Source organism: Trematomus bernacchii, unplaced genomic scaffold, assembly GCF_902827165.1.
Source record: "Trematomus bernacchii unplaced genomic scaffold, fTreBer1.1, whole genome shotgun sequence".
Lineage (NCBI taxonomy): Eukaryota > Metazoa > Chordata > Actinopteri > Perciformes > Nototheniidae > Trematomus > Trematomus bernacchii.
The window spans coordinates 6,996,165-7,023,843 of record NW_022987714.1 but is presented as its reverse complement, the minus strand read 5'-3'; the positions used below and the strand labels follow the sequence as shown (position 1 = coordinate 7,023,843).

Below are 27,679 nucleotides of genomic sequence, written 5' to 3'. Positions count from 1 at the left end.
GATTGGTTGATCGCAAAAAAATCCCCAAGCCTCAGATACGCCCACCTCCAAGATTTTTTTAACGCTGCTGTGGAGACGGTCCGGTACGGGCCGTCTCTGCCACCTCCCTCCATGCCTGGCTCCTCCGGTTTATATCCCGGTAGGTCTGGTCATAAAGCACCGGGTGATTGATTCGCTACCGCTAATTTCTCCTCCATTTTTTGGAATATGAGGAAATGATCTGCGGTATGTCTCTCCCAGCATACACGCCGTTTGATTGGCTAGAGCTTGAACTGTCAGATTTGCGTACACAGGATTTGATTGGCTGACGCTTCCTCCTCAGCTTCAAAAGTTGAACATTGTTCAACTTTGGATCTTGAAAATCCTGAGAATCTCCGCTCGCCTGCCCACAATGCATTTCGGCGAAAGCGAAAAAAAGTGACGTCACCCCATTCAAAGTGAATGGGCAGAAGCGTTTCAAGATTTTTTAACGCTGCCGTGGAGACGGCCCGTTAGAGTTTTACTCGCTACAGGGTGTACTTTGAGGGTTTTGACTCTGCATACCGTTTACATGCATAAAAACCTTCATAACACACAAGGGGACGGGTAATAACCGGAAAAGCATGACATGGGAGCTTTAATAGTTATAATTACCAGTAGTTTAAAAACACAGAAAATAAACATGTCAATCAGTAATAATCTAAAAAATGCATAATTTAATCAATGTTAAATAAGGGCATTTTAATTTATCAACCCAAGTGTGCCTTTGGTCATTTAGAAACATACTTTTTTTTACTGTAATGAGCCCTTTACAAGATAAAATAAGCAGCCTAAATTGTTCCGAATAGTATTAAAGCTTTTTCAGTTGTAAATCAACTAAGAGATATTCTTCATTTATTTCCCTTTTTCAGAGCCTCCCATGTACAGTCTAAATAAGTATACCTAAACACTTCAGTGATTGGAATTTACAATATAAATCAAGTGATGTAATAAATTAGTTTTGCTGCTTTTATTATCCTATTTCACAATATTTATGAAGGAAATTCTAATTCTAGTCTACTACATTTATTTAACAACTATTTTTGTACTCTCATTTTTCAAACAGTCCTGCAGACCCCAAAATGTGTTTTCACGTATTGAGGATGATAAGATCTCAAGTCGAGTTGAACTATGATGGGAATAAGTGAGGATACAAAATCCACGTAGGCCTACAGTAAAAAGTAATAAAGGTGTAAAATAAAGGACATGATTGTGCACCATAAACAACTTCACCCAGGCAACCATTTATTAATCAACAGATTTTATTTACAGAACATAAAGGTATGCAGATGGACTGTTTCATAGCGTTCTGAGAGCAGGAAAACACTTCCTTCCCAGATTGATAGAAAGAATGAATTTACAAACAGTAAAATTAAATACAGACTTTTAAGGCCAAAAAACAGTCAAAACAATTGAGTGAAAGCCTTCATGATGTTTGGAGTTTGATCCCGTAACAGCCCAGCATCTCCTCACCCACCAACCACACCCTGTCCACCACCAGGTCATCAAACAACTAACAGCTCAAATGTAACCGCCGCTTTGTGAAATAAATGCCAAGTAAACCACTGAGTCTTATAGCATTAAACTGAGAGGACATACAGAGAGAAAGCAGAGTACTTAGTATGGCAATAGTAAGAAAGATTCACATATATAAAAGACTTGATATGGTAATAAAACATATGTGCTAAAACTAAGGAAAGATCCACAATGTCCTCTCCGCCCTCCTCACTCTCCCACGCCATCAACAAGCCTACAGTTTACATTGAGAGTGGTTGAAACAGTTAATGTGACAGTAGCAGGCTCAGTTTGGGTTTTAGTCATAACATTTTGTTTTCAATGCAGCCAAATGTGAAGAAGCACGGCTACGATAGATTATGTGTCCAGTTGGGCCATCTACACAGCACACAACTCTGGATGGCCTCCAGCTGAGGGTCTACATACAGTGGGCTAGTTAGCTGCTTGGAGAGAAAAAAAGCAGCGACACAAGGAAATAAAGTTAAAATAAATGTTAAGATTATACAATGTTAACCACATCTAGTCAATCTCCGCCCATTCCACTACTCCAGGGCCCCCAAAACCCACCCCCCACAAATACACCCTTTCCCCCCCTCAACATGCTTGTCAGAGCAGCAGTTGGCGAAAGCTTTCTAAAGTCAATGGACAAAGAAAGCCAGGTGAGTAGATCTCAGCTCATGCATTTGAACAGTAGTAAGTACGGACAAAGACGAGTAATTTCATTACTAGTATGCATTTAAATCACCAATTGTCAGCAGGAGTTTTTTTCCTTTACAATATATTCACGTTTATTTTAGAATATATATATATATATGTTTATATATATTTAAGACTGTGTCCTTTAAATGTAATTGAAGTAGGAGGAGGCAGAACATGAGGAGTTGTGTTCACACTTGATTTCCACTTGTAGGGCTGCTCTACACCTCGTTTCTGCTTCCAGCATAAAGTCTGGTCCATGACTTGGCTGGAAAGAGTAAGAAAACAAAAACAATATGAATGACGTTCATTTTACCAAAGTGGTTTGTTCAAAGCCTGCATTAAGACACATTTACAAAATCCCTCATCCCTCCAAATTAAACAAAAATGATCACAAAATGTAATTATATATATTTGTCAACAATAAATTGGGGGAGATCAACCAGGTTGCCTCATTCCTGCTTGCAAATTCAATTTTAGAATTTATGGTTGCCATTACTGAAATAACCAGCAATGACCTCAGGTAACAAATATGGTTCATTACTCAATGTTAGAACAATGTATTTAAAACCTTTTGTTGAACACAGCCAGATGAGAGCCCTCACCTGTTTCTATGGCTTCAACTTCATTGGACTTCCACTTCTCTGCAACGTCATTTGCGAGGGGATCATCAGGGTTGGGTGCACTTAGTAATGCCTGGATTGATAGCAGCACTGTGCGAATCTGCAGAGCCGGTGACCATTTATCTGAAAAATAAAAGAACAGGGATTAATAAAAGTCTAATTGAGGCCAGGAAAAGCAGAGGGATGATCTTTTTTTTTTTTTTTTTTTAAAAGCTGCAGGAGTGAAGAGACGGTGCAGTAGTATTGGCGAAAAGCTTCAGTCAGGGGTCACAAGTGTAACATAAGAGGCCCTTGATCTTTTGAGCAAGATAAAATTGACAAATCCCTCACTTCATTCACAGGGGAACATCAGAGGACAGAGAACGTACAGCGCTGTTTCTACAGTAACAAGCCTGACTCAACAGAAAGAACAGGGACAATGTAAACCACACACAGCTAGCCAAGCATAAACTGTTACATCACAGAGTGTTGACTTACCTTTCAAAATGTCTAGACAGATTCTGCCCAACTTGTCAACATTGGGGTGATATATTTTGGTCATGAAGCGTACTTTAGGAGCTGCCATGGGATATTCTTCTGGTAAAAAGAGCTCCAGCTTAAAAACGCCCCCCTCAAAAGGTGAGTCCTGAGGTCCACAGATGACCACATGAAAGTAGCGGGCGTTGCCTTCATCTGGCTCGGCCCGGATGCCTGGGACAGGCTCTGCAATCAGGCGTTGAGTTTCCTGGCACAGAAAGAGAGAGGAAGACATTAACCTAAATAATATTTATCAGTAACATAAAAGTGATTTAACCTTGCACTGCAAAACGCATCGTTATCACCACAATACTGCTAAATATTGTAGCGAAGGATGCAACTCCTAGCGTGAAGGTAGGGTAGGTGCACAAAGAAATGAAACTGGAAATAAAACCTTGATAGTTGTTAGATTTTTAAAAGAGATGCAGCACAAAGCATCCGTCACACCGTACACATTTAGAAGTAGCATTTCAAGCGCATCTCCTTCAGTGAGTGCTGACACTTCATCATTTAATGACAAGTAATACATTATTTCTGCTACAAATACAACTGTGGCTTGTAACATATAGGAATGTCTCATGTAGCATTACAGATAACTGCACTGTTGGAAACTGGTTTTATTTTATGCAAACCAGCTCAACCGAGATTACTCATTATGACACATTCTGCGAATCCCGTGCCGACGGCATCATGGCGCTAAATCAAACTCTGAGCAGAAACAATGACTCAGCCCCTCTCCCCAGGAAACCACAGGCATAGACACTTTATGCAGTAACCTGTAGGAGTACTAGTCATTCATTTCAAAGTACAACAATGATACTCTAGAAGACTATCACCTTTTTGTTTTTACATTTATACATTTCTTTCTTGTTTACTTTGCCAAATACAGGGCCTGTGAAGCCATCTGAGATAATACACTTTGATGTAGGGCTCTAAATATTTTCTCTCCATTTTCTTATATTGTCAGACTCTCGTGATGATTAAGAGTCTAACTTTGCTTTGTCTTAGCAGAATAGGCAGCATTTGCAATTGATGGATAAGGAATTTTTCCTGAAGGATACTCCAGCATTAATTCAGTCTGCATTTGCAGAACAGCCAACATTAGCACTTTCTCAAGCTGCAATTGGCCAAAGTATGGTTTCTCTCAGAAGAACTATTGAATAACAATATGCTGAAAGTGTATTGCCAACAACTACCTTCCCCAGAATTAGGTGAATCCTCCTTAGGATTTTTAATTACATATAGGTAAAACCTGTTTATTAAAATTATTTATTCAAAATAATTATTCTTCTGCCAACAACTGAGAGTTGCAAACAAGTTGTGAGTCACCATTATTCTCAGACCAGACATGGCAATAGATGGCAGGTGGAAGGTTTACTGTTGCCTGCTTGGCTTTTATCCTATAATACAGGGGGGAGGGTGGCGTTGCCTGCAGTAGAGGCAAAATGCTGAATCTCTGTGCACTCTGTAACTGTCTTCTAGAGGTGACACTGACTCAGCCACCGCTCCATAGTCGGCCATTACTTTCATTTCCAACAACCACTGCAGCAAAGATCCTCAGTGTCAGCCATGTGACTAACAGAAGAACACACCTCTACAGTGAAAGAGGAGCAGGTATCTGATATCTGTTGTGGTAGGCATGAGGCAGCATGAGTGACACGCCTGATAGATGCATTTGACAACAGCAACGTATTAAAAATGCAAAGGAATAGGACGTCATGGCAGTGGTGTGCAGCTACTATATATAGGCTATGAACTATTTAGATTGTTTGATTTGAGCTACTGTTTTATGGTCTCCATTCTCCAAACTGTTTTCTGAATGTACATTCACAATCTTAAAACGTATAATCCCCCTGTTCTGTTCATGCCTGAAATCAACAGAACAATAAATAAATAACATAACATCCATGCATGAGAAAACAGCATGAAGTAAAGCATGCCAACAGCCGGCACTCTTGTTTTTGCCGTTCCTTTCCTGAATGCAACTGGGAGTGAGATTCCTGAAATGTTTCAGATAACCCACAGACAAAACCATGCAGTGAAAACACAGACGAGAGGGGCTCCCAGTCCCAGTCACACGCTCCGAGGGCTCAAGGGCTCTGTCCACTAAGTACTGTTCCCAAAACGTCCACCTTTTCCCACCAACACCAGTCTGTGACCTTCTGACTCACCCACCTGTGCAGCCTGATCTCAAACACCATTCATGTCCCTGTTACGGCTGGGCGATATAGCATATTTGACCATATTGCATGTTTTCTGGTAATAAAATGAATAAATCCTCAGTGTGGTAAAATATATTTTTTGTATACTTATATCTAAAGTATATACTTGATTAGTGTTAAATACTTTAACAAATGCTCAATACTTAACAACTAATTATTTAAATTAAATAACTAGTGCAAAAAGAACACAAACATTTCAAGGGAAAGTAAAAGGATTTTAAATATAAAAAATAAAAAAGGTGTAGCTATGTTTACTGACAATGTATACAAGAATGCATAACATAGACGTTATAACATTACCCCAATAGTTAGAGAGGAATCATTAGGTGTTGGCACGCAGGAGTAGAACAATAAAGATGATAAAATGGGTGAATGACTACATTTATTTGAATCAAATTTTTGGTTCCAAGTTAATCTTACACATTGTTTTTTTTTATGTGTATTATTGGGGTAAAGGAGCATACATTTTAGAGAAGCTTGTAACCTGAAGGTTCAACATTTGAGTCCAGTGTTTTAATTGCAATTAACTCATTGGTAATGTAAATAAAAACATCACCATTCACTATCTTGAAAATATATTCCTTCAAATTATTTCACATCAGATTTTCTGAGAAATTTGAGTTATGATGAGATTGCTTTTTATTTTTTATTAGGTTAGTAATTGAGTAGTATCTTTTAGAAACCTATGCTGAGCAGCTCGTTTTGGATATGGCCAACATCACTTTCTGATGCTGCCACATGGAGTCAAGGGCCAAAGTCTGCAGTGGAAGTGATTTCTCTTCAAGTATCAAACGTTTCATCTATAATACTTTGTTATGTGAATACTCACTAAGGATGGGAAACCGCATTTATGTATAAAACATGGTACATACTTAGGAACTTCACTTAATGAAAAGGCTAAACTATGCGAAAGAAAATACAAAAAATAAAGATTATAAAAGGCGATTATCCCTACTGAGATAAATTCATGTATGAAAAATATGACACAGAGATCATCAGGCTACCAGGGTCGCTTTAGCTTGTTCCTGTTGTTTTATTATCATTCACTCACAAACAAAGCTACAGACTAGCCGTTGCTAGCACTGTTAGCATTGTTAGCACCACGATCCGAGCAAGGGCTATTAGAGAACACTGTTGTGCCTGAGAACTACATTTGGAAGATATGGTCCCGACACAGACCACATCCATGCGCCGTTTACACAAAAGGTTGGTGTATTTTTAAACCCAAAGTGTTTCGCTATCTGGGCACAGGAATTAAACGGAAGTTGCTTTAGCGTGCTAGGTGCTAACGTTAGCAAACAAAACTGTGAACCAGCACCGGGAGTTCAGACAGTGTATGTAGAGTTTCCACCCTGACAGAAAAGGGACCTTTGCTGCTGTTTAAAGTGTGTAATAGTTACCTTAAGGATCCTGCGGGGCAGTCCTGCCATCTTGTCTTAAATGCGGGGTTTCAGCTCTCAGTCCTCTGTCGCTGGCATTGACAGCAAACACACGTCTTCCGGGTTCTCTGCGTCATGGCAGGGCATGATGGAGCAACGCAGCAGTTAATGTGATGAATGTATTCAGAGGTGGGAGAAGTACTCAGATCCTGTATTTAAGTAAAAGTATAAGTACCAGAGTGTATGAATACTCTGCTACAAGTAAGAATCCTGTATTGCAAATGTTACTTAAGAAAAAAGTACAAGAGTATTAGCTTCAAAATATACTTAAAGTACCAAAAGTAGAAGTACTTATTATGCAGATAGGCCCATTTCAGAATAATATATGATATGTTTTGATTATAATTATTGATGCATTAACATGTTTATTAAAGCTGGTAAAGGTGCATCTAGTTTGAATTACTTTGTATACTGCAGGATAGCTTGTGAATGTTACTCCAGGTGTAGTGTTGATTTATATTTCACATTATTAATCAAAATCTGCAAAGTAACTAAAGGTATTAAAATAAATGTAGTGGAGTAAAACCTCTGAATTGTAGTGGAGTAGAAGTACAAAGAAGCAAAACACGTTAATAATCAAGTAAAGTACAAGTCTCTCAAAATTGTACTTAGGAACAGTAGGCTACTTGAGTAAATGGACCCAGGTACTTCACACTACTGAACTACACTACAACACAACAAGTTTAACGTGAGAGCACACCATAACCTCTCAGCAAAGACAGTAATATCATATAATCCATTTTCCAACATTAAAGTAGTGTTGCAACCATTTTACAAATATTTTCCAACCAGGATTAATTTTTTTCACAGGTAATGATATTCCTAAAGTTGCAGAATGTACGTTCTAAAACTCTAGAACACTTTATTTTTCTGAAATTACCTTGGCTGGAAACATTATTATACAGACATTGTTTTTCAATCTTATTCTTTTTAAGACCTATTTTGATATAAATTGTCTAGATAATGGACTGTTGAAAATCCAAACGTTGTGTCCCACAGCTCCTCAATCTTTCTTAGACAAAACAAGTATAAATTAGACCTAATATTTACACAGGCGGCCAATAAGGCTGAAGGTACAGCTGCATTTTCATTTTTTTTGCACTACAGGCTGAATGGGAGCTATAGATTGGAGGGGACCTGGAGCTCCTCCTCCTGACATGTCTGTTTGGACAGAAGCTTTGTCCCTCTGGGTGTTAGGCCTGTTATATGTTCATTAGCAGTGCAGCAAACTAAGAGGAACTTTATTTAAAAGTCTGTCTAAGAAAACGAAGTCCAGCATGCATTTTCTTTCTCAACAAATCCTAACAGGTGAGTTTGACATTTGTTTCAGTTCATCTTTAGAGCATGGAGTCTATGTGTACACACGTAAGTGGGCTAAGAATTGTATGTATGGTTTTTATTTATCTGGGTAGAAGTATAGTAAATTACAATTGTCTCCTCACACTTTTGGTCATAACTATAGGTCATTTTCTGTTCATTGTGTCCACGCTTTGTTTGACTATATTGCTATACCGACTAATTTGCCTTCTATGTAATAAGAAAGCATTATGTTACACTGCAGATTATTCTCAAATGTTAAATCTTTATTTTGAAAAGTTGAGGACAAAAGATGAAGGTTTTTGACTACTATAAGGCTAATATTTTGCCAGCTCACTTATTTTGTAAATGTGATTTTGATTTTGCACCACAATTTAGAGCTAAATATCATTAGTGTTTTGAAAAATGTGCAGGTCAAATCAAATCATTACTACTTAAACGTATGTTTGTTGCTTTGCAGGTGAGGTGGTCAGTGTGAGTGTGATCATAGAAGCTTGTCAGATCAATCTATGGTAGTGTGATTTCAAATTCTTCTATTTCATTACGTGTATGCAGGAATTATAAATGACATATTAATAATAGTCATTTTTTAAATAGAGATAATCATTTTTTATTGGAACCTGAATACGTAATGCTCTCCAATGTATGTAATGGTTAAAAAGGCAGCATTTCAGTAGTGTAAACAAGTCCCTAAAAAATAATCACAAGTTTTTAATTTATAATAACAGAATATCTGCAACTTATCTAAGTGGTATCTTTTAGCATTCTGCCCTGCCCCACCTCACCAGCCCTCCAAAGTTTTCCATTGTTCAACAGACACAGGAACAGATGAACCAGCACCTAATCTAGTCCCTTCTCTCAGTGCACAGAGAGAACAGACAATATCAGCCACATTACAGGGGCTGCTGCTCCCACAGAGCGCCTGATTTGAGTCACAAAATCAATCTCGACAGGGCGTAACCAGACTTCCTTATCAATTTGGAGTATTTCATATAGAGGCATTATTGCTAAGCTTGGTTTGAAGACTCAAAAGAGGTATTTTTTTACATTGAAACAACACTTCACAGGATATTAGATATGAGCAGTTAAACTAAACCGGTTTTCCCTTCTCTATCTGAATATATCATATTTTGCCTTACATTGGACAGAGCCAGGCTAGCTATTTTCCCCTGTTTCCAGTTGTTGTGCTAAGCTAAACAAGATAATGTCTTCTGCCTGTATTTTTTTATTGAATGGACAAACATGATGATGATGAAAGGTTTGAAATTAAATTGAAAATGATAGTCTTCTTAATCTCTGCAAGAAAGCGAATGAACATTTATCTAAACATTTTGAAATACACCTTTTATTATCTGGTGACCCTCCTCAGATGTATTTTGTAAGCCCTGAGGGTCCCTGACCACCAGATCTCAAGCTACAAGACTGGACTTTTAATTTGTAAAGCAAAGACATCTCAAATATCTAACTTGCACATAGTTTCAGAAATGTATGTTTACCACTTGTAAATGTAATAATTTTTATTTCCCTTTCTTTTTTAGCTCAGAGGAGCACACACTGCTACCTGGCATGTATACTGATCATGATCTCCTGCTCTGGACCAGCTTCCTCTCTTCACGGCCCTCCGGTGACTTCAAGTCAGAGTTCTGCTTTCTCTGCCACACGAACCAGCAGCATGGAGGGAGGCAAGCAGAAGGCGGTGACCTTCAACAGGCTCATGGTCAACATTGGAGGGGATTTTAACCCAGACACTGGGCAATTCCGCTGTCGCGTCCCCGGGGCTTACTACTTCTCCTTCTCTGTGGGGAAATTCCCAAAGAAAATGCTTTCTGTGATACTGGCGAAGAACGGAGAGGAGGTGCAGGCCATAGCATATGACGACTACCGCAAGAAAGGAAGGAAAATTCAAAGCCAAAGTGTTATGATCAGTTTAAAGGAAATGGACACAGTGTGGCTGCTTTTGCAGCGGAGTCCTCAATATGCTTTGTACAGCAACGCTGGCCCTTACATCGCCTTCTCTGGTTACCTCGTCTATCCTGACATCTCCCCAACCAGCTACATCAGCAACCATCTGTCCACATCAGGGCCGTCCTACCCAAACTGCCCCCCTCAGGCTGACCCCTTGTCCAGAGGTCACACATCAGAGCAGCCAAGGTCAGCCTTCTCTATGGCACGGACCTCCACACTCATAGGTCAGAGTATCAAGCAGCATGAAAAGCCACCTATGACCTTTGATGTGGAATACGTCAACATCGGGGGGCATTTCAACAAAACCTCCGGCCTGTTCACCTGCCAATACCCAGGCGCATACTTCTTTGCCTTCACTGTGGGGAAACACCCTCGTAAGGCTGTTTCTGTGAAACTGATGAGCGGGAAGGGCGAGGTGCAGGCCATGGTGTTTGATGAGGATACGTCGAAGAGGAGGGAGATGCAGAGTCAGAGCCTGCTGCTGTCTCTCCGTCGGGGCGAGAGTGTGTGGCTATACAGTCAGCAGGATGAGCGCTACGCTGTCTACAGCAACCAGGGGAGGTACACCACCTTTTCTGGCTTCCTGGTTTACCCTGAAGCAGAAACACTCCCACTTCCCACCACCCAGGACAGAACTCAACGCTAAATGTCTTTACCCTTCATAACAGAGTCTGATGTTTTTGTAGAAGATCTGTTTATTATTTCTTTGTAGATCGAGCATAAAAAGAATTCTGTGGTCAGTATGGTGTTACTACGTTGGTACTGCTTTGTTTGTTTGCTTCTGTAACCCTATAATGTAACTCATGGGAGGATATCTGTTGCCAAATTACGCCACAAGATGGAGCTGTAATACAAAAAAGGACATTAACCTGCATGCAACAGGGTTATTTATGTCCTTGAAGTGTAATTAACTGTAAGACATCACAATAAGAAAAATATATTTTAAATAACAACTCGTTCATTAAGTAATACAGTTGGGTTTTTGTTTACAGACGTATTTTATTTGTATTTTAAATGGAAAAAATAGTATTGCCTGTTAAGAAATATTGTGTAAATGATGTATAGTTTATTAAAATCTGCTCACTGTAAAAAATAGATACAGATGTGAGTGGTGCTCATGTGAGTGGTGTTCATTTGAGTCATGTCATCGACGTAGTATTGCAAAATTCAATTGTAGATATATCTGTATCTCTTGTGATGTTTTTATTTCAAGAAACTAAATAAATGTAAACAATTTACTGAATTCACAAGGTCTTGTTTCTTATGCTAATGACATCATTTCTTACATATTGTTCAAATTACCGGTCTGTTTAATTGACATGTCTGCACTAAAATGTAAAACTATAGACTGATACATGATTCATTACTTTAATATGTACACAGTACTGCTTTCTACTGTTAGCTCTCCATGCCTTGGTGTTGCTGCTGCACCTTGCATCAGTGCTACAACACTACAGCAACTACAGCAAATAAAAGCAGTATACAAAAAAGGAAGTTAGATAAGAGTCAGCAGCAAATCGTAAATATATTTTAATTATCAAAAAGGAATTATCTGTGCAAAAACACAGTTATGCTCCTGCATTTGAGGTGCATTACTGATACCCCACTGAAATGAAATATCAGCTCTTACAAGCACTGAAATGTAGGCATAATAAGTCATTTCTTGTTAGCTGTTGCAGGTAATATATGGGACCTTCATCAGTCTTAGGGTTAGCTATTGATAGTGTAACATTCTGCCCATATTATTTGAGGAGTTTGAGCATGATTTAGCTCAGTTAAATTAGATTAAATTAAATAGAGTAAGGGGGGACAAGAATACAAAATGTTCAGATGTACCAACTGTTATGTCTGTACATGTACCCCTTAATAGTGAAATAACAGGTTTGAAGAATGTTCTAAAGTAAACCTTTTTCCTGTTAATCTTGTTATTTATTGAGGCAGAACATACACCTTTGGCATGTAGTATTTACAGCAAGTAGATTTAGCAAGTACTATGACTTTCACAAATATAAAACAAGCTAATATAATCTAAAGTTAGCACTCCTTATGAGCACCATCGTTGCGCTGAATAAGTTTCAGTGTTTGTACTAGTCGGATTTAACATGTTTTGTTGTACACAACCTTTTAACATGTTCCTCTTTGCACTGAAAACATCTCAACAAACAGGCAAGTCAGAGTTTGCTGAATCACAGTGAAAATACATGAAGATGTTTCAGGCCATAAACAATCCATGAGCAGAATAAAGAAAACCATTCACCGATTCATGACTAAAGCCATCAACAGGTGGTGCAGGGATTTAATTCTAAATCCTCATATCATCCGCTCTAAATATGCGCTGTATTTGTACCCTGTATTTGTCTTGCAAATTGAAATGTTCATGTTATCATTCCTCTGCAGGCTTCTCCACCTCTCCTGGTTTGTCACTGCACGTCCCAGATCTCACAGAGCAGCGGCGTAAACTTGTGGTCGTTGGTCTTCCAGGAGGTGAGCATCTCTGCGTGGTAGTGGTGTAGTGTTCTCAGCTCCGTCAGGCGGCCCAGCAGGCGGGCAAAGTACTGCGGCTCCTGAGGGTGCTGCAGGACACACAGCTTCCTCAGCACGTCCAGCATGGTCTCCTGGAGTCTCTCCACCGCCTCATGGCTCTTCACGTAAGGCCGGTCTGGAGAGGATGAGGATTAGCCTCTCAGAATATCACAAACTGTAGGAAATTAAATTAAAAGTTGTGGATACTGGCTTACCTGGTGTCAGGATGGTTATCGTGGTGAGGATAGCCTGTTCTTCCTGTGTCATGTGGAGTTCTCCGATGCTTTTGTAAAAGTTGAACATGGGTGTCATGAATTCTTCTGACATACCTGCAGAAAGAAATGCATTGACTAATCAAAAAACATGTATGGTGAATGGACATAAAATCAAGGTCCTTGTAAAACCTCCAAGATATGTCAAGGTCGAACACAAACCCTGAATTAGCAATAACACAATGTTGTTACATTACATTACATTACATTACATTACATTACATTACATTTAATTTAGCTGACGCTTTTATCTAAAGCAACTTACAATAAGTGCATTCGACCAAGAAGATACAAACTTGAAGAAAACAGAATCATATAAGTACAGTTTCATAGAGCCAAACCATTTTAAGTCCTACTCAACACATACACACTAACATGGCAATAGCCTGGATCAAAATTAAGTGGTTACAACACACACAATAGAAAAACTAAAGGAACCATTTTGTGGAATCTTTGTGGTTATCGACATATAGGCCCTTTTAAAAAACAGTTTTAAAACTGCTGTAGCATCTTTGTATTTATATTTACCAGAAATCTTTCTGACAACAAAATGTAAACTTGGATGTTTGACATTGACTTTCTCAGATTTGTAACCCTTGAAAAAGAAGTCATTTATAACTGAATGCAGATGATGTTGTTGTACATTGCTCATGTGATGAAGAAATCTGATGAACGATGGTGCCATCCGGTTGAATGTTTGTTGTCCTGCACCGACTTGGTGCAGGACAACAAACATTCAACTGTTTTATATATCTGGTAGGATGAATAAACAAGAAGTAGTGCGAGAACATAACAGTCTGCACTTTGAACCAGGACATTTAATCAACAGCCCTCCCTCATCTGTATTAATCGTTATCTTTATGATCACAAGGAACATAGAAAAAGGTAACATGAATGTTGGGGAGGGTTATTTTCTCGCCTACATTAAGGAATATACTGATTGAGCGATATATACGTATGAATCTGAATTGCATCCAAATTAATAATAATAATAATAATAATAATAAATGGAATTTATAAAGCGCCTTTCACGGGACCCAAGGTCGCTGTACATGGTGGACAGACAAAACAAAACAGACAATGAGGAGTGAACAAAACAAGACAAAATAAAATAAAATAAAGGAAGCCAGGGGACCAGGAAAGGACTAGGGTCCGAAGGCCACGGTGAACAGGTGTGTTTTTAGTGAGGATTTGAAGATGTCCAGTGAGGCAGCGTTCCGGATCTCAGGAGGAAGTGCATTCCAGAGGGTGGGGGCCGCAACACTGAACGCCCTGTCACCCACAGTACGAAGGCGAGAGCGGGGGATGGAGAGCAGGCCCGTGTCGGAGGACCGCAGACTCCGAGAAGGGGTGTAGGGATGTAGGAGGTCAGTTAAGTACTGGGGGGCGAGGGTATGGAGGGACTTGTACGTGAGGAGGAGTGTTTTATAGTGAATCCGGGACTTAACAGTTTTGACTAAGTAAAGAGAGGAAAAAGAGGCAACTTTGGAATGATAAAAGTACTTTCAATTGCAAATTAATAACCTGGTCCTTTGTGCAAATCAAACACAGCTGTTAATGCAGTAGAAAGAGGATCCACCTTATTCATTTCTAATCAGGGAAACGTTTTGCGGAGACCTTAAGCATACATAATACACATTTCTTTGTTTTTCTTCTTCTTTGGAAAACTGATTCAATAATAAATGCAGATGATAATTACAAACTGCTCTCTATATCATTTCAAATGTGTGCTTTCACTTTGCTTGTGCACGCTGGCAACAGTTCCTACTCATCACATCATCAAGCATTCAGAAATGCCAGTGAGTCTCCGAGGGAGAGAAGTGGACAATAGCCCTCTTGATGTTTTGATAAGGAACAATAGTCTCTTCAGACAGCTTTGCTTCCTTATTCTCCCAGACTGTCCTTTAGTGTAAATGTCTCTTATCCCCAGCATTCACAGCAGAGCTGCGCTGAGGGACCCAGTGACTCACACACACTTCCACCATCACTGTCTGTCTAACTGTCCAACCTGGATGACATGGTGACACCTCGCATACATATAAATGACTTCCTAAAGCCACCACGCTGGTAAACTATTTGATATTAAATAAATGAAATCCAGTGCCACAGAAGAGCTTGGTTTTCTTCGACTGCCGTCCTTTACCTGTCAGCATGCCCGCACACATACCTGAACTGAGTGAAACTGTACCCAGGCAGGGTGTGTGTGCATGTGTAACCTACACCTAGCTAGAGATCAACAGATCAGCACACATCTCCAAGCTGCATCACACAGATCAGGCAGATCAATTATTCAACAAGGATTTGACTAGACCTGGCTGCTTGGCTGCAGGTGGAACTACAAATGTCATGATGCTGCATGTGCAAATAAAAGGCCTGAAGACTCTTGAAGGTCATAAATAAAGGGTAAAGATATTCTAGCTCTAAAACTATTTTTAATATTCTCTATGATAAAGACCATGGTTTCTACTAGAAAACAAGGATTACTGTGGTTACACCAACTGACTTTTGAAAAGAAATGTTGTGCGTTACATTTTCTGTATACATTTTGTTGACTCACCACTCTTGCGTATTCTCTCCTCTAAAACCTCTATGTGTCCGCTGGGCATCTTTTTGCTGAGAACCTGAGCTGAGCGCAGGAACATGGCCTCCACAGCCGAGCCCTTCAGCAGAGCGATCTGATCCTCACGATCCAGAGAGAGAAAACCTGCCAGAGGCATCAAACCACTCATTACATCCAGCATTAGTGTTTTTCTACTTGTTCTGATATTATGGTAGATAATCACCCATGGTCATAATATTATACATTGACTATTTTTTATAATATTCTCAATGTGGAAACAATACCTGGAATATTTTTTGTAAACTCCACCAGTACTTGAACTTGACTAGTTGCCACCTCTGTCAACAGGAGGAAGTTTTCCTCTGCACTGTACTGTTCTTGCAGCTGCGGGGAAACAACAGGAGTAAACAGCACTGAACAAGATCAACAAAGAGATAACAAACCAATGTAGCTTTAACTCCACCAGCAGTAGGTTACAACAACTAGGTTTAGTACTTATTGTGTCATCAGAGGCCTAAGCATGTCATCATGTTAACTTCAGTGTCTGAAATGTAGATAAATGTCAGACAAATGGTCAGAGAGTGGCGTGTTTCTGTAATGGCTTTGTGCAAATAAGCTGCACTCTGTTGCCAATTTTCCCAAATGCATCTATTAAATCTTTTGAAGGGGACATTTTATGGCAGACTAACTTTTTCAGTGTTGTTGCACAAACATTGAGTATCTAAAAGCCTATCTTCAACCCACAATAGTGGAAAATATAAGAAGCCAGTCAGTTTATGGGTAGTTTCAGTCAGAAAACATGTGAGCCAGCCAGCCGCTATGTTACATGCATTAAAGTATATCGCCTCCCCATCTGAGTATCTCCACCCAAAGCTTTTTTATTGCAAAGCTATCAAATAGGATTCATTTTCATGAAGTGGGCTTAAAGAGACAGGTGCTAAATATGGTATTGAAAATGACCATAATATGTCTGCTTTAATGTCACATATTCAAGTAATTAATGACATTTGAATTGATATACATGTACAGGCTAATGTACCAGTTTTTTGGTCACATCTTGAGGAATTTGATGTCGGTTGTAAGCATCTAAGATGGCTTTGATAAGTGCCCGCTGCTCTTTGGTGATTTCGACTTTCTCCTGAACAGAAAACAGAAGACATCATTGTGGTGAAAATTATTTTGTATTTAACAACAGACTTAATGATGTTAGAAAACTGAGCTTTTTCCCAACATGGCAGCCGGTGTGTTTACCTTGGACAGTTTGGTGGTTGAAGTGACCTGTTTGTTGTCTGTGTTGTCCGCTGCTTCTGTCTCGTCTCCGGTCGACTGTCCCGGGGAAGTCTTAGTGTTCTTTCGCAGCCTTTTAGACTTACACTGGATCTCCGTCAGTAGGCCTGCTAGCGGTGATGAAGGCTTCACTATGTGTGTTAAATACCTCACAGCTCTCAGCATTTGTAAATGTTCATTTTCTTATATCATGATGTCCAATAACCATCAGTACCAAAACTGCATGGTGAAGTGAAGTGAGTCATTTTCTTAATCTTAATACCACAATGTATAACCCAAGTATGTTATTGATCCAAAAGTCATATTACTTTTAAATCATTGCGTGATTTCCTTTTTGTTCCTTATGATTTATTGTTCTTCACCATACTATTTCTGAATTATAATGTAACCACCAAAGGGAAAATATATATTTTTACTTAACTATCCTTTATCATGACAACTTGCTCTAATTCTAATGAACAAAGGTAACTATAGGTCCTACAAGTTCAACCATAAATGATTTTCCTCTTTAAATAATACTTGAAACGTGAGAAGTGACACAAATCCCTCCAGTAAATTAGCATCTGTCATTTACACTTTGACCAAAAAAGTCTTAGAAGTGCGTTGAGCTCTTATTGCTCCAGCAAATCATTAATGCCTGCCGCCTTGCAGTATTAATCACAACGTGCACTATTTATGAGCAACAGGAGTCTTGTCTATCTACCTGCTCTTTTTGACCCCCCAGCTCTTTTTCGACACAATAACTAATCATCCTCCAAAGATTTTGAAAGTATTCATTCACATCTACAATTTCTGTCTACACGTTAGGTATGCTCAGCTTCTGAAAATAGAGGAGACTACATTCCCCCAAAAGGTTTCAAGATGCAAAGTTCCATAGCAAATACTTTTTAATAACAGGATCCATTTTACATTTCTCCAAATGGATCTTACGGTTTCTGTTTAACTATTTATATTCCTGTAACAGCAACAAAAGCTGGACCTTTCTATTGTGTGCTAAGTGACATCCTATCCTCCTGTAAAACTCAACAGGCTATGTCAGAATGGAAAATGAGGGTAGCCTTTGACAGCCTCTCTTGACTCGACTAAATAAGGTGTGCATGTGGATGGTGCAATACAGTTTGTGTATACATTTATGTATTATAATACATAATCTAAAATTGTTTAATTCCAAATTGCATTGAAGAGAAATCCTTTAAACATACTGTCACCATGATGATGAAGTGTCTTCTTAATGATCAGCGATACTCACATTCAGCCAGCATGCCCATCTCTTTGCACTTTCTTAGCCGGCACTCTTGGCATTTCCTGCGCATGTACATGTCCATCTCACAGTTCCCGCCACTCTTGCATTTGTACACAGCATTCTTGGTTATGCTTCGTCTGAAGAAACCTGAACATGTTTGACAAAAGCAGGAATTATCACATATGTCCCTAATATTTTCCATACTTTTTACCTTTGCTCCACAACATTTTAAACTGTACTTTTTACACATTTGTGTGACTACATTTGATGCCAACTATGTTTAATAGTTACCTTGCATTTTTCTTGCAAATATACGGTGGCCGACAGGTGCAAACGCATTGCAACGGCCCAAAACATTTCATCAGGAGAAACATGCAGCATTTTCAAAGACGATGCAAATATAGAAACACAAATGTGCCAAAACAGCACAGCATAAACAAAAAACTGCTAATGAAAAAAACTCTGCAAGAAACACACAAAATGGCAACGGGGACACTGGAAGGTGAAGCACACAGCTGGGACCGGAGCGATTGTTTACATTTGTGAATCACAATGTTGGCCAACAATCACTGTCGCAGAGTCGGTTTCATAATTGTAAGTGTTTCAGTCGTCAGTATATCTGAAATGACTAGGTTAGCTATGTTAGCCAACTAGCTTACAGCAGATCTGAAATAATACCTTTGTGGTTTCTACTTTTAGACTTGAACGTGATCTTCGCCTACCACTGTCAGCAATGTAATTCATGCTTTATTTCATGCATATTTCAGCTGATTTAACCAAAAAGATCCGTAATGAGGCAATATTAATTACATTCTTACACACTGTTCTAATAATGTCATGGAGAGAATGCGGTGAACCCAGCTGGCAACGCCCCAGACACACATACACACACACACACACACACACGCACGCACGCACGCGCACACACACACACACACACACACAGGATAACTTTGGAACAGTTATTAGACATTCTGACACAGAACATTAAGCAGAATAGCATGCATTAGCGTAACGGAGCTCAGGTTGCTCCTGCATTGTGCAGCAGAAAGCTGAGAGGGAACCCAATCTGGCAGCAGCACCGGGTAGACCTGAGCCTCTTCTCAGTCAAATGGCAGGACAGACCAGCTGCTGCACTCCTGGCATTGTCCAAACTTTCAGTGTGGAATTACACAATTATCCATTCACTGGGGGTTCGGCTGGAATCACGGCCAATTTGCAGCGTCACAATAAACCGGGAGGAGCAGCTAAAGGCCACGACTCCACGGTCACCAAGTGGATAACCTCTACATGACAAATGTTTTCTTCCATCTATCTATCTATCTATCTATCTATCTATCTATCTATCTATCTATCTATCTATCTATCTATCTATCTATCTATCTATCTATCTATCTATCTATCTATCTATCTATCTATCTATCTATTGTATTCATATATAAATCTTTATCTTAAATGGATTCGCAATGTGTCATTTTCCAGGGAAATCTGCTACAACAGAGGGGGGCACAGCTTCTCTCACCTTTACATCCCTCACAGGTTAGAGCGTTATAGTGGTATCCAGAGGCCTTGTCTCCACACACCACACACAGTTCCTCCCCTTTGACCCTTCCCGCCTGTGACATGTGTCGTGTCCTCTTGCACACAGCAGGCACTACAGCCGTCACCTCCTCCATCTCAGCATCATAGCCGACCTCCAGGGGTCCTTTCCTTAGTTCATATATCCCTGTGTGTGAGTACCACTCGTCTCCGTTGTACTGAGGGTAGAAGTTCTGACTGGAGTAGTATGGTGTGGAAGACATAGTCGGCTCCATGGAGGGATAATGCGTGCTGGGATAGGTGAAGGGTAAGATGTCAGGGTCCTGCAGGAAAGGACTGCCTTGATCTGCCAGAATATCTAAGAGTAAAGGAGAAGGATTATAAAATCAACTAAAATTGCTTATTGTGGCCTTCATTATCAAATGGAGATGTCATAAAAAGCATGAAAAGGGAATCAAATAATGAATTCTCACTGTCAGCAGAGCAAACACAATTTGCTGACAATGATCATAAGATATAGCCTTGAAAAAGCTTGTAAACGGACCTTGAGATAAGATAACACTCAAGGTCAAGAATGAACTTTCATACTTTTTGAAGTTGATATAACATAATTTAGCCTAACATTGAATAATCTTAAATGTTAGAAAGCGATTAAAATAGAAAGGGTAGTTCATCTGGAACATTGACACGTTTTTTTTTATATCCCAAGATTAGGACAACATTATTTCAAAGAGATTCAAAATCGGAAAGTCACCAATACCAATTTTTCCCTACAACTGATCTATCAATTAAATAATGATTAATTAAAACATCTCTCTTTCTGTCTGTTTTCTGCTGCTTGACCACTCGCTATTAACAAATTACTACTCTTTTGAACCAATGACCTAATATAAAAACATGGATTGCGATTTAACCGTACCTTGGCCACAGTTAGAGGCCAACCTCGAGCAGCAAAGCTGGCTTACTCGCGTTGCAAAGCGGACAGGGTATTAAAAAAGGAGTTGGTTGAAATCTATGGCCATCTGATGAATCTAAGTCAAATATTCACTTTCTTTGAACTGATGTTGGTCTCCACCAACACCTGAGGGAAAGATCTGAGTATGCTCCAATACGTTCACCAGCTAGATGCTAACTTTGTCTGCCGTTTAGTGCTAGGTATGCTGCATCAGGGAATATTGCAACTAGAGCAAAGAGAGTGTACCAATACATTGAGGTTGTGGTTCAGAAAACCAATACAAAGAGGTGTCACATTTCACATTAAACGTAGTGATTAGACACATCGGTCATTTACATATTAATTAGTGCAGCTTTAATAATATGGACAAGTTCCTTGAATAAGACCGCTTCAGCTCAATGGCCAAACACACAGAAGGAAATCCATTTTGGTCAATGTCAAGTCCCTTTCATTTTTATAAACTCACACATTTGTCTGAGGGGGCTGTCTACAGTTTGATACCTTAGATAATTAAAACCCCTACTTTGATAAGGAAACACTCCAAGACAGTTTTATTGTGCTTCCCTGCACAAGCTTGTCACAGTGGAATAGGAACTGGCTCAGCAGTAGTTGGTAACCGTCACAACACATATTATAAACTCATAAATGATTAACAACTTGCTTGCACAGAGCACACGGTGTCTTTTAGAGTGACATCAAACCTGAACCACGAACAGGTTGGCACTTATGAAACAGATACAATAATAATTAGCAGATGTAAAGTGTTATTTTATCATTCCAGATTTCCAGATGATGTGTTGAATTTTAACAATTTTCCACCGTAAAGTGATTTTGTAGTCTACAAGAAAAATCCCTTAATCCAATCTGCCATATAAGTGAACAGACACACTCAACACTAATGCTGCACCTGTGAAGTATATGTAACACTGACCTCTAGAAGACTTGGTCTGGACCATGGCCATCTCGTGCGACAAAACTCTCCAAATTCAAGACTTTACTCTCGATCCCAACAGTCCAGCTGTATTTTGTTAACCAGTCCGTCTTTTGCCTCTAACTAACAACAACAACAACAACAACAACAACCATCTTTCATGTAGTTCTTTTGATGGGAAACCTTCCTTTATACGTGAACAGCAGATCGAGTACTGAACTCCTTGACGCTTGCTTGAGAAATCTAAAGGGGAGCAAAGGTTTCTACGGCTACTCATTAACCACAGTCTCATTTCTTTACATCACTACAAGCAGCAGAAATAATTTCCAGATTGTGGTTGTAGTACTGACGTACTGCTACTGTATGGTGTTGCTTGAATTTAATAATCATTTTCACGTAAAAGACAGAGTGATGCTGGTCGCCTTTTGTCTCTACTGTGTTTTTTACAGTTAGGTTAGTCAAGATTGCGTTTGTAGTATACAACTTAAAGTGACAGTAGATGATTTAATTAATTATCTTTCCTTATTTTTATTTCACTGCTATGCTTGTTTGCTAAATAGTTTTCGGACAGCCATGTGCAGCACATGGTTTTACAACTCACAGTTTGAGTCTTGTACAGTCTGCCTATCATAACAAGGAGTCAATGAGTTGATTTGATAATAAATGTCCAGATAAGATCAGCTTCAAGCCACAGTATTTATTATCTATTTTTGCATGTTTGTATTCCTGCTTAACACAGGTGATATATAACGTTTTTATATATCATAATTTATTTTAAATGTTTTGTCAGAATAATGTTTTGGGCTCTGATTGATAGAACAGCTTTTGTGATAAAGGGGGAGAGAGGTGGCGACATGCAATAAGTTGATCCACCGATTTGATCTTGAGTGAGAAATCTGAACAAATATTAGATTTCTAAGGAACTAGATAACTTGTTTTTTGATAGAAGCCTATAGATGCCCTAGACTTTTTTGTATCTGTGTCATGTTTGGGTTAAATCCTCAATTTGTCTAAAAGGTTTTTAAGAGCATATACCTGCAAAAACAATGAAGTTACCCTCGACTTCAGTTGTATTTTGGGCCAAAATTAACAAAACGTGTGAACCATCCACCTGTTGTTGTTGTCACTGTGAGCATGTTAGCATGATGGTGTTGGAGCAACACAGTGGCTGTATTCTTTCTGTGACCTGTGTCCTGCTTTATAGACTTACCAAAGAGGTGGGAGCTCTCTGAGATGGAGAATTCATCGCTGGGTGGGATTTGCAGCGGTCCCACCACATTAAAGTCGGGGCCCACCCACTCATTCATTCAAGATGGTCGTCGGGCACCAGCAGAGTTTGGACTTTATGGAACAGAGCCTCTGGTTTATTCTGTAACAAGCATACAAATAGTGTGATTTGTGATCCATGGTGACGATTTTCTTGACACTCTTATGGGTCTGCAGGATCAGCCTGGGAGTCTCTACATCACCACAGCTGACAAGTATTGTCTCCCACACAGGGATGAGATGTTCAGTAGCCTACATGGGGTTGGGGGATGAAAATCAACCCATAATAAGGACCCCCTAAGAGCCAGTCAGTCTTTTCTTTCTGCATCCTGTCAGTGCAGTCATTTTATTTCACATTCAAGTACACATTTGCCAGGGGCTCGTTTGACATGATGTAGGCTATAACTAGATCTGTGTTATTTTATCTTTCTAAAATAAATTACTAAAATATTACAGGCAAGCCTTCAGTTTGAGATAGATGCCCATTTAACCAAAGGGTAAAAGCTGATTTGTAACTTGAATGTATCTTTTGAATAACAGACATGTTTTTAAACGTATCCGTGGCCTTTCTGGTGTCAAGGCCGCTACATGGTCGCATGTGAAACATTACTTTCATGGACTTCATCTGCCACTGATTTTTTTAATTAACTCAGTGTAATTTCCCCTGAGATCCAAGACCAACCCACAGTGATTCAGAAACCCCCGGACCTCTTAACAACCCCACAAAACAGCCAAACCTCACACATAATGGCACGTCGCGGACTCATAAAGAATCACCTGCTCACCGGTGAACTTGAAATATGTTCAGATTCCATTTCACATTTCTTACCTTGCGCTGGTCCTTGGATGTTGATTTGCTGCCTGCTAATGTTCCTCTTTTTCAGCTTTGTTTCTGATTTCCACGCCGAGAGCTACAGCTCAATCAATGTTTGCTAATGAACATTACGCTGCTTGTGTCTGGACTCCAGTGAGAGCATGTGTGACCAGTTGAGGTCAGGGAGAAATGCATGGTGGTTATTAATTAAACTGTCCATTCCTGTCCATGTCACCCCCCAGCCCCCTCCCACAAACACAAACTCTCCCCCCCCCAAAAAAATAACCTCTTTATCTCACTAACACAAGAGGCTGCCTCATGAATTCTCCAGCACACCAGAAATCCCCCCCCCCACACACACACCACACACACACACACACACACACACACACACACCACACACACACACACACACACACACACACACACACACACACACGCACACACACACCACACACACACACACACACACACACACACACACACACACACACACACACACACACACACACACACACACACATTACACATGGAACATACATCCAGCCATTGGCAAACAACTGGTGTTAGTGCGAGCAGAAGCTGAGCAGAAGCGCTGCTATCAGTCCAAATACTTTTTTGAAAAATAAACAGAGCATCACGGTGTCTGTTCTTTTCACTGAAACAGTAACATTTCACTGAAAGTTTTATATTATTATTTACAAGCACAGAAATGAATTATATCAATCATTGCTGACTGTCCTTGACCTAATCAAAGTTATTTTATCATGTCACTGCTAGTTGCAATACCAGTCTGCACAACAATTGTCATATAATGGCACTGTCATATGGGCCCTTTGTCTTTGTGTAGTCTTAAGATTTACCCAAGCACACAGGAAATCTAAATCTTCTTTTCTATACAATCCTTAATTTGTCCAAAATACAATAGTTTAATCATTGATGGGTTGTTGCTCCATCCAAAGAGGCCCTTCTGAGTCAACAGACAGTCTCTCAGAAATAAACAGAACCTTTGCTATTGGCTGCCGGCTGTTTGTGGACTATCTGGTCTGTGTTTGAGAGCATGTGGGGAGTGAGCTGGCAGCGATGACTTCGGGGAAAGGACCCACACAACTTAACTGAGCATGTCTAAAAGTTATATATTGTCCAATAAACCTGCAGCTGGGTCTTCAGGTTCTTCTCCAATGTGTTGTAGTTTAAAAAAAAATCATATAACACAATGATTTAGATTTCAATGTAATAATAGGTTGACTGTTCCATGGAATAGCAAACTGTATTCACCTTAAAGTGCTTATATACGCTATACACCCATATGCTCAATTCAACTCCTCCTGCTTTGTAACTTATTCATATCTACATTTCTCTAATCCTTACTTTATAATTTGATATTATAAGTGATGACTTTTTCTCAGTGGATATTATTGTGGCTTTAACAACCTGCTCCTCCATTCCTGTCTGCTGACGTCATTGGCTATCCCTTTGTATCAGACATCATTATATCTGGATATTCCTTCAATCATTATCTTTTAGTTGATACCACACCAATCCTTTTATTAACACTGGTATCTATTGTTTTATTACGTGTGCTTCTTAATATTATTATTAACAGGAGAATATGTCCTACTTTAAATGCCTCGGATCATGTAAGCACCTATTGGGTGTTGCCTTTCACCTTGGTTTTTATTAGTCATTACAAACAGACCCTTTTGTGAGTTTTGATAGATACAAAAACAGAAACACACCCTTTAAAGTGACATTTGCGGCCACATCTTCTGTGAAGAAAGCCAGCAACAAAGTGTGTAATCTTGAAGCTTTTCATCAACATGTTCAGTCAATATACTTTTTTATTGATCAATAAGTCCACGTTAATACATTTTTATAAATGTATATTTCGTTATACTGACTCCCTCTACAGTAACTGTCATCTTTTAGTTTTGTCAAAGCAAGACTTAAAACGGGTGACGAATATCCTGTCCAGTAATTGTTTTCTTGGTGGTCAAAATGAAACAGGCAAGAGAGATAAGACAGAGGATGTTTACCACAACGTGATGGGAAACAGAGCAGTCTTTGGAATATTTAAAAATGTCTAATTTGAGTGCACTAACATAAACAGGCACCATTAAGGACAGCCAAATGTATCAAGTAGCAACAGAAGAGAACGAGAAGCTGTATCGTATAAAGGACACATTGTGTATGGATAAAGCTTTTTAAAAATAATTGAAAATTAATATATGGTTACTTAGAAAGTGCAGACCTCTGCCAAAGACAATCTGTTTTATAATTGTGTGTGTGTGATAGAGATTATGCAACGTTTTTAGTGTGTGTTGATAGTTATGTACCTGCCTGGACTACAGATGGAAAGGAGCAATTAGCTCAAATCTGGCAAAGATCTTCTCTTCTCTTTTCTGAAATTAATGTATTTTAATGCATGGTCCTTGTTCAAATAAATACATACATTTAATTCAATTAAAGCCAAATGCCCTATCTCGTTTTTTTTACGAAAGATGTATCTATTAGCCTTATGATTCAGAACCTCTCTGAAATGTAATGGGTTCTTCCTTAGCCCCTGCTAGACCCTTCAACCAAGGTTAATGAAAGCAGTGCCCATATTTTTTCCATAATTCTGCTGACAAACAGAAAACCAATAGTAACATAACCCCCTTGGCCGAGATAAAAATGAGCTTGAGAGGTGGAAACACATCTTAAAAAGCTGAATAATAGAGGGAGAAGGCACTGCTTGCCCTCAGCTTTTAAATGGCTTCTTTCTTTCTTCTATTCTTTTAAACAAGAATGTCTAGATCAGTCCAACAAATGACCCAGACCCAAATATCTCAACAGATATTAGATGGATTGCGATGACATTCACGGTCCCCAGAGGATGGAGCTTTCTGACTTTTGTGATCCTCTGGCTTTTCCTCTGATTCATCTTGCAGCACCATCACTTTAAAGTTCTTTCCCAGCCTCCTAAGATGTTGTCTGTTTATTGCTGATTATTGTCAGCATGCTAACATGTTAATCTAAGATGGTGAACATGGCAAACATAATACTTGCCAAACATCAACACGTAAGAAGTGTCATTGTGATCATATTGCCATGCTAGCGTTAGCATTTAACCCGTAGATTATCATTGTTGATTTTGATTACCCACAGTTTGCAATTTGATGATTCATTTCTTTGAAAACACAAAGTAATGTAAATGTTCAATAACCACATAAAAGTTGTATGTCTCTAAACAATCTTAATACAGAATAAAAATGTAGTTTATTACATCTCCAGTGAGTTCAAGTAAAGTGCAAATCAAATCAATGCTCTTTCAAACAATAAGATAATAATTTACTGTACAAAATCAATTTTCTTTTCTATAACAGTAAAGACAAATAGTAAGAGTAACTTCCCCATACTCTAATGGGTTAAACATTACACTACATTATTTTTTAGAAACAAACTGGGTCGTCATGTATCAAATATTGAGAAATTGCAATAAAGACAACCACCAGGAGAATAAATAGTTACACTAAATGCGTCATGGAGTAGCGTCAGCACTTAACTCTCCTTTATGTCCTATTCTGAGCTCATAGCACTTTAAATCATGAAGCTGACATTATGCTGGAAGAAGTGTGATACAAACAGATGTCGAACTAGGACCTGCTCAGACTAGGAGAGCGAACTAAGCAATGACAAAGTGCAATCATTCAGCAACAGCAAATACATACAAGCAAAAAAACATTAACACTGCTGTCAAGCCGAGTATTACATTCCAGAAGCACAGCTCTTTTTACGGTGCATAGCTGACACAAAACATTTCAAAAACCGCCAGGTGGCTCAAAGTAAGTCACATAAAGTCTAGTTTGCTTTCACAGATGGAGTACGATCAACGCAGGCTGCAGGGATGTCAGGTTTCAAGGTTGATATGCAAGTCAGATGTTCTTTTTTAACAGCACTAGTTAGTCTGTACTGAGCACACTAGTCTACAGTATATGC

General features: G+C 39.2%; 3 protein-coding genes across 8 annotated transcripts; 1 reads left to right on the top strand and 2 right to left on the bottom strand.

Moving 5' to 3' along the window:
* Positions 1 to 1,250: 1,250 nt before the first annotated feature.
* ube2na (ubiquitin-conjugating enzyme E2Na) lies at positions 1,251 to 7,131 on the bottom strand. Its single transcript, XM_034141458.1, has 4 exons — positions 6,991 to 7,131; positions 3,330 to 3,576; positions 2,835 to 2,975; positions 1,251 to 2,497 (listed from the first exon to the last, which is right to left on the bottom strand). Exons 1-4 carry the CDS (start codon positions 7,018 to 7,020, stop codon positions 2,451 to 2,453), a joined length of 465 nt encoding a protein of 154 aa, XP_033997349.1. The 5' UTR covers positions 7,021 to 7,131; the 3' UTR covers positions 1,251 to 2,450.
* Positions 5,798 to 11,943, top strand: si:ch211-219a15.3 (uncharacterized protein LOC563077 homolog). Of its 2 annotated transcripts, none has more exons than XM_034141456.1 (2): positions 5,798 to 6,796; positions 9,885 to 11,943. In XM_034141456.1, the coding sequence occupies exon 2, from the start codon at positions 9,926 to 9,928 to the stop codon at positions 10,955 to 10,957; it is 1,032 nt and encodes a 343-aa protein (XP_033997347.1). In that variant the 5' UTR covers positions 5,798 to 6,796; positions 9,885 to 9,925; the 3' UTR covers positions 10,958 to 11,943. The 2 variants fall into 2 exon arrangements, with proteins under 2 accessions (XP_033997347.1, XP_033997346.1); XM_034141455.1 differs by lacking the exon at positions 5,798 to 6,796 and adding an exon at positions 8,271 to 8,337.
* Positions 11,825 to 23,808, bottom strand: nr1h4 (nuclear receptor subfamily 1, group H, member 4). Of its 5 annotated transcripts, none has more exons than XM_034141450.1 (10): positions 23,717 to 23,808; positions 22,832 to 22,990; positions 19,719 to 20,093; positions 18,203 to 18,343; positions 16,918 to 17,084; positions 16,706 to 16,804; positions 15,951 to 16,050; positions 15,664 to 15,810; positions 13,050 to 13,163; positions 11,825 to 12,970 (listed from the first exon to the last, which is right to left on the bottom strand). In XM_034141450.1, the coding sequence occupies exons 2-10, from the start codon at positions 22,926 to 22,928 to the stop codon at positions 12,732 to 12,734; spliced, it is 1,479 nt and encodes a 492-aa protein (XP_033997341.1). In that variant the 5' UTR covers positions 22,929 to 22,990; positions 23,717 to 23,808; the 3' UTR covers positions 11,825 to 12,731. The 5 variants fall into 5 exon arrangements, with proteins under 5 accessions (XP_033997341.1, XP_033997342.1, XP_033997343.1 ...); XM_034141451.1 differs by having other exon boundaries at positions 16,918 to 17,063; XM_034141452.1 differs by having other exon boundaries at positions 16,918 to 17,060.
* Positions 23,809 to 27,679: the final 3,871 nt, after the last annotated feature.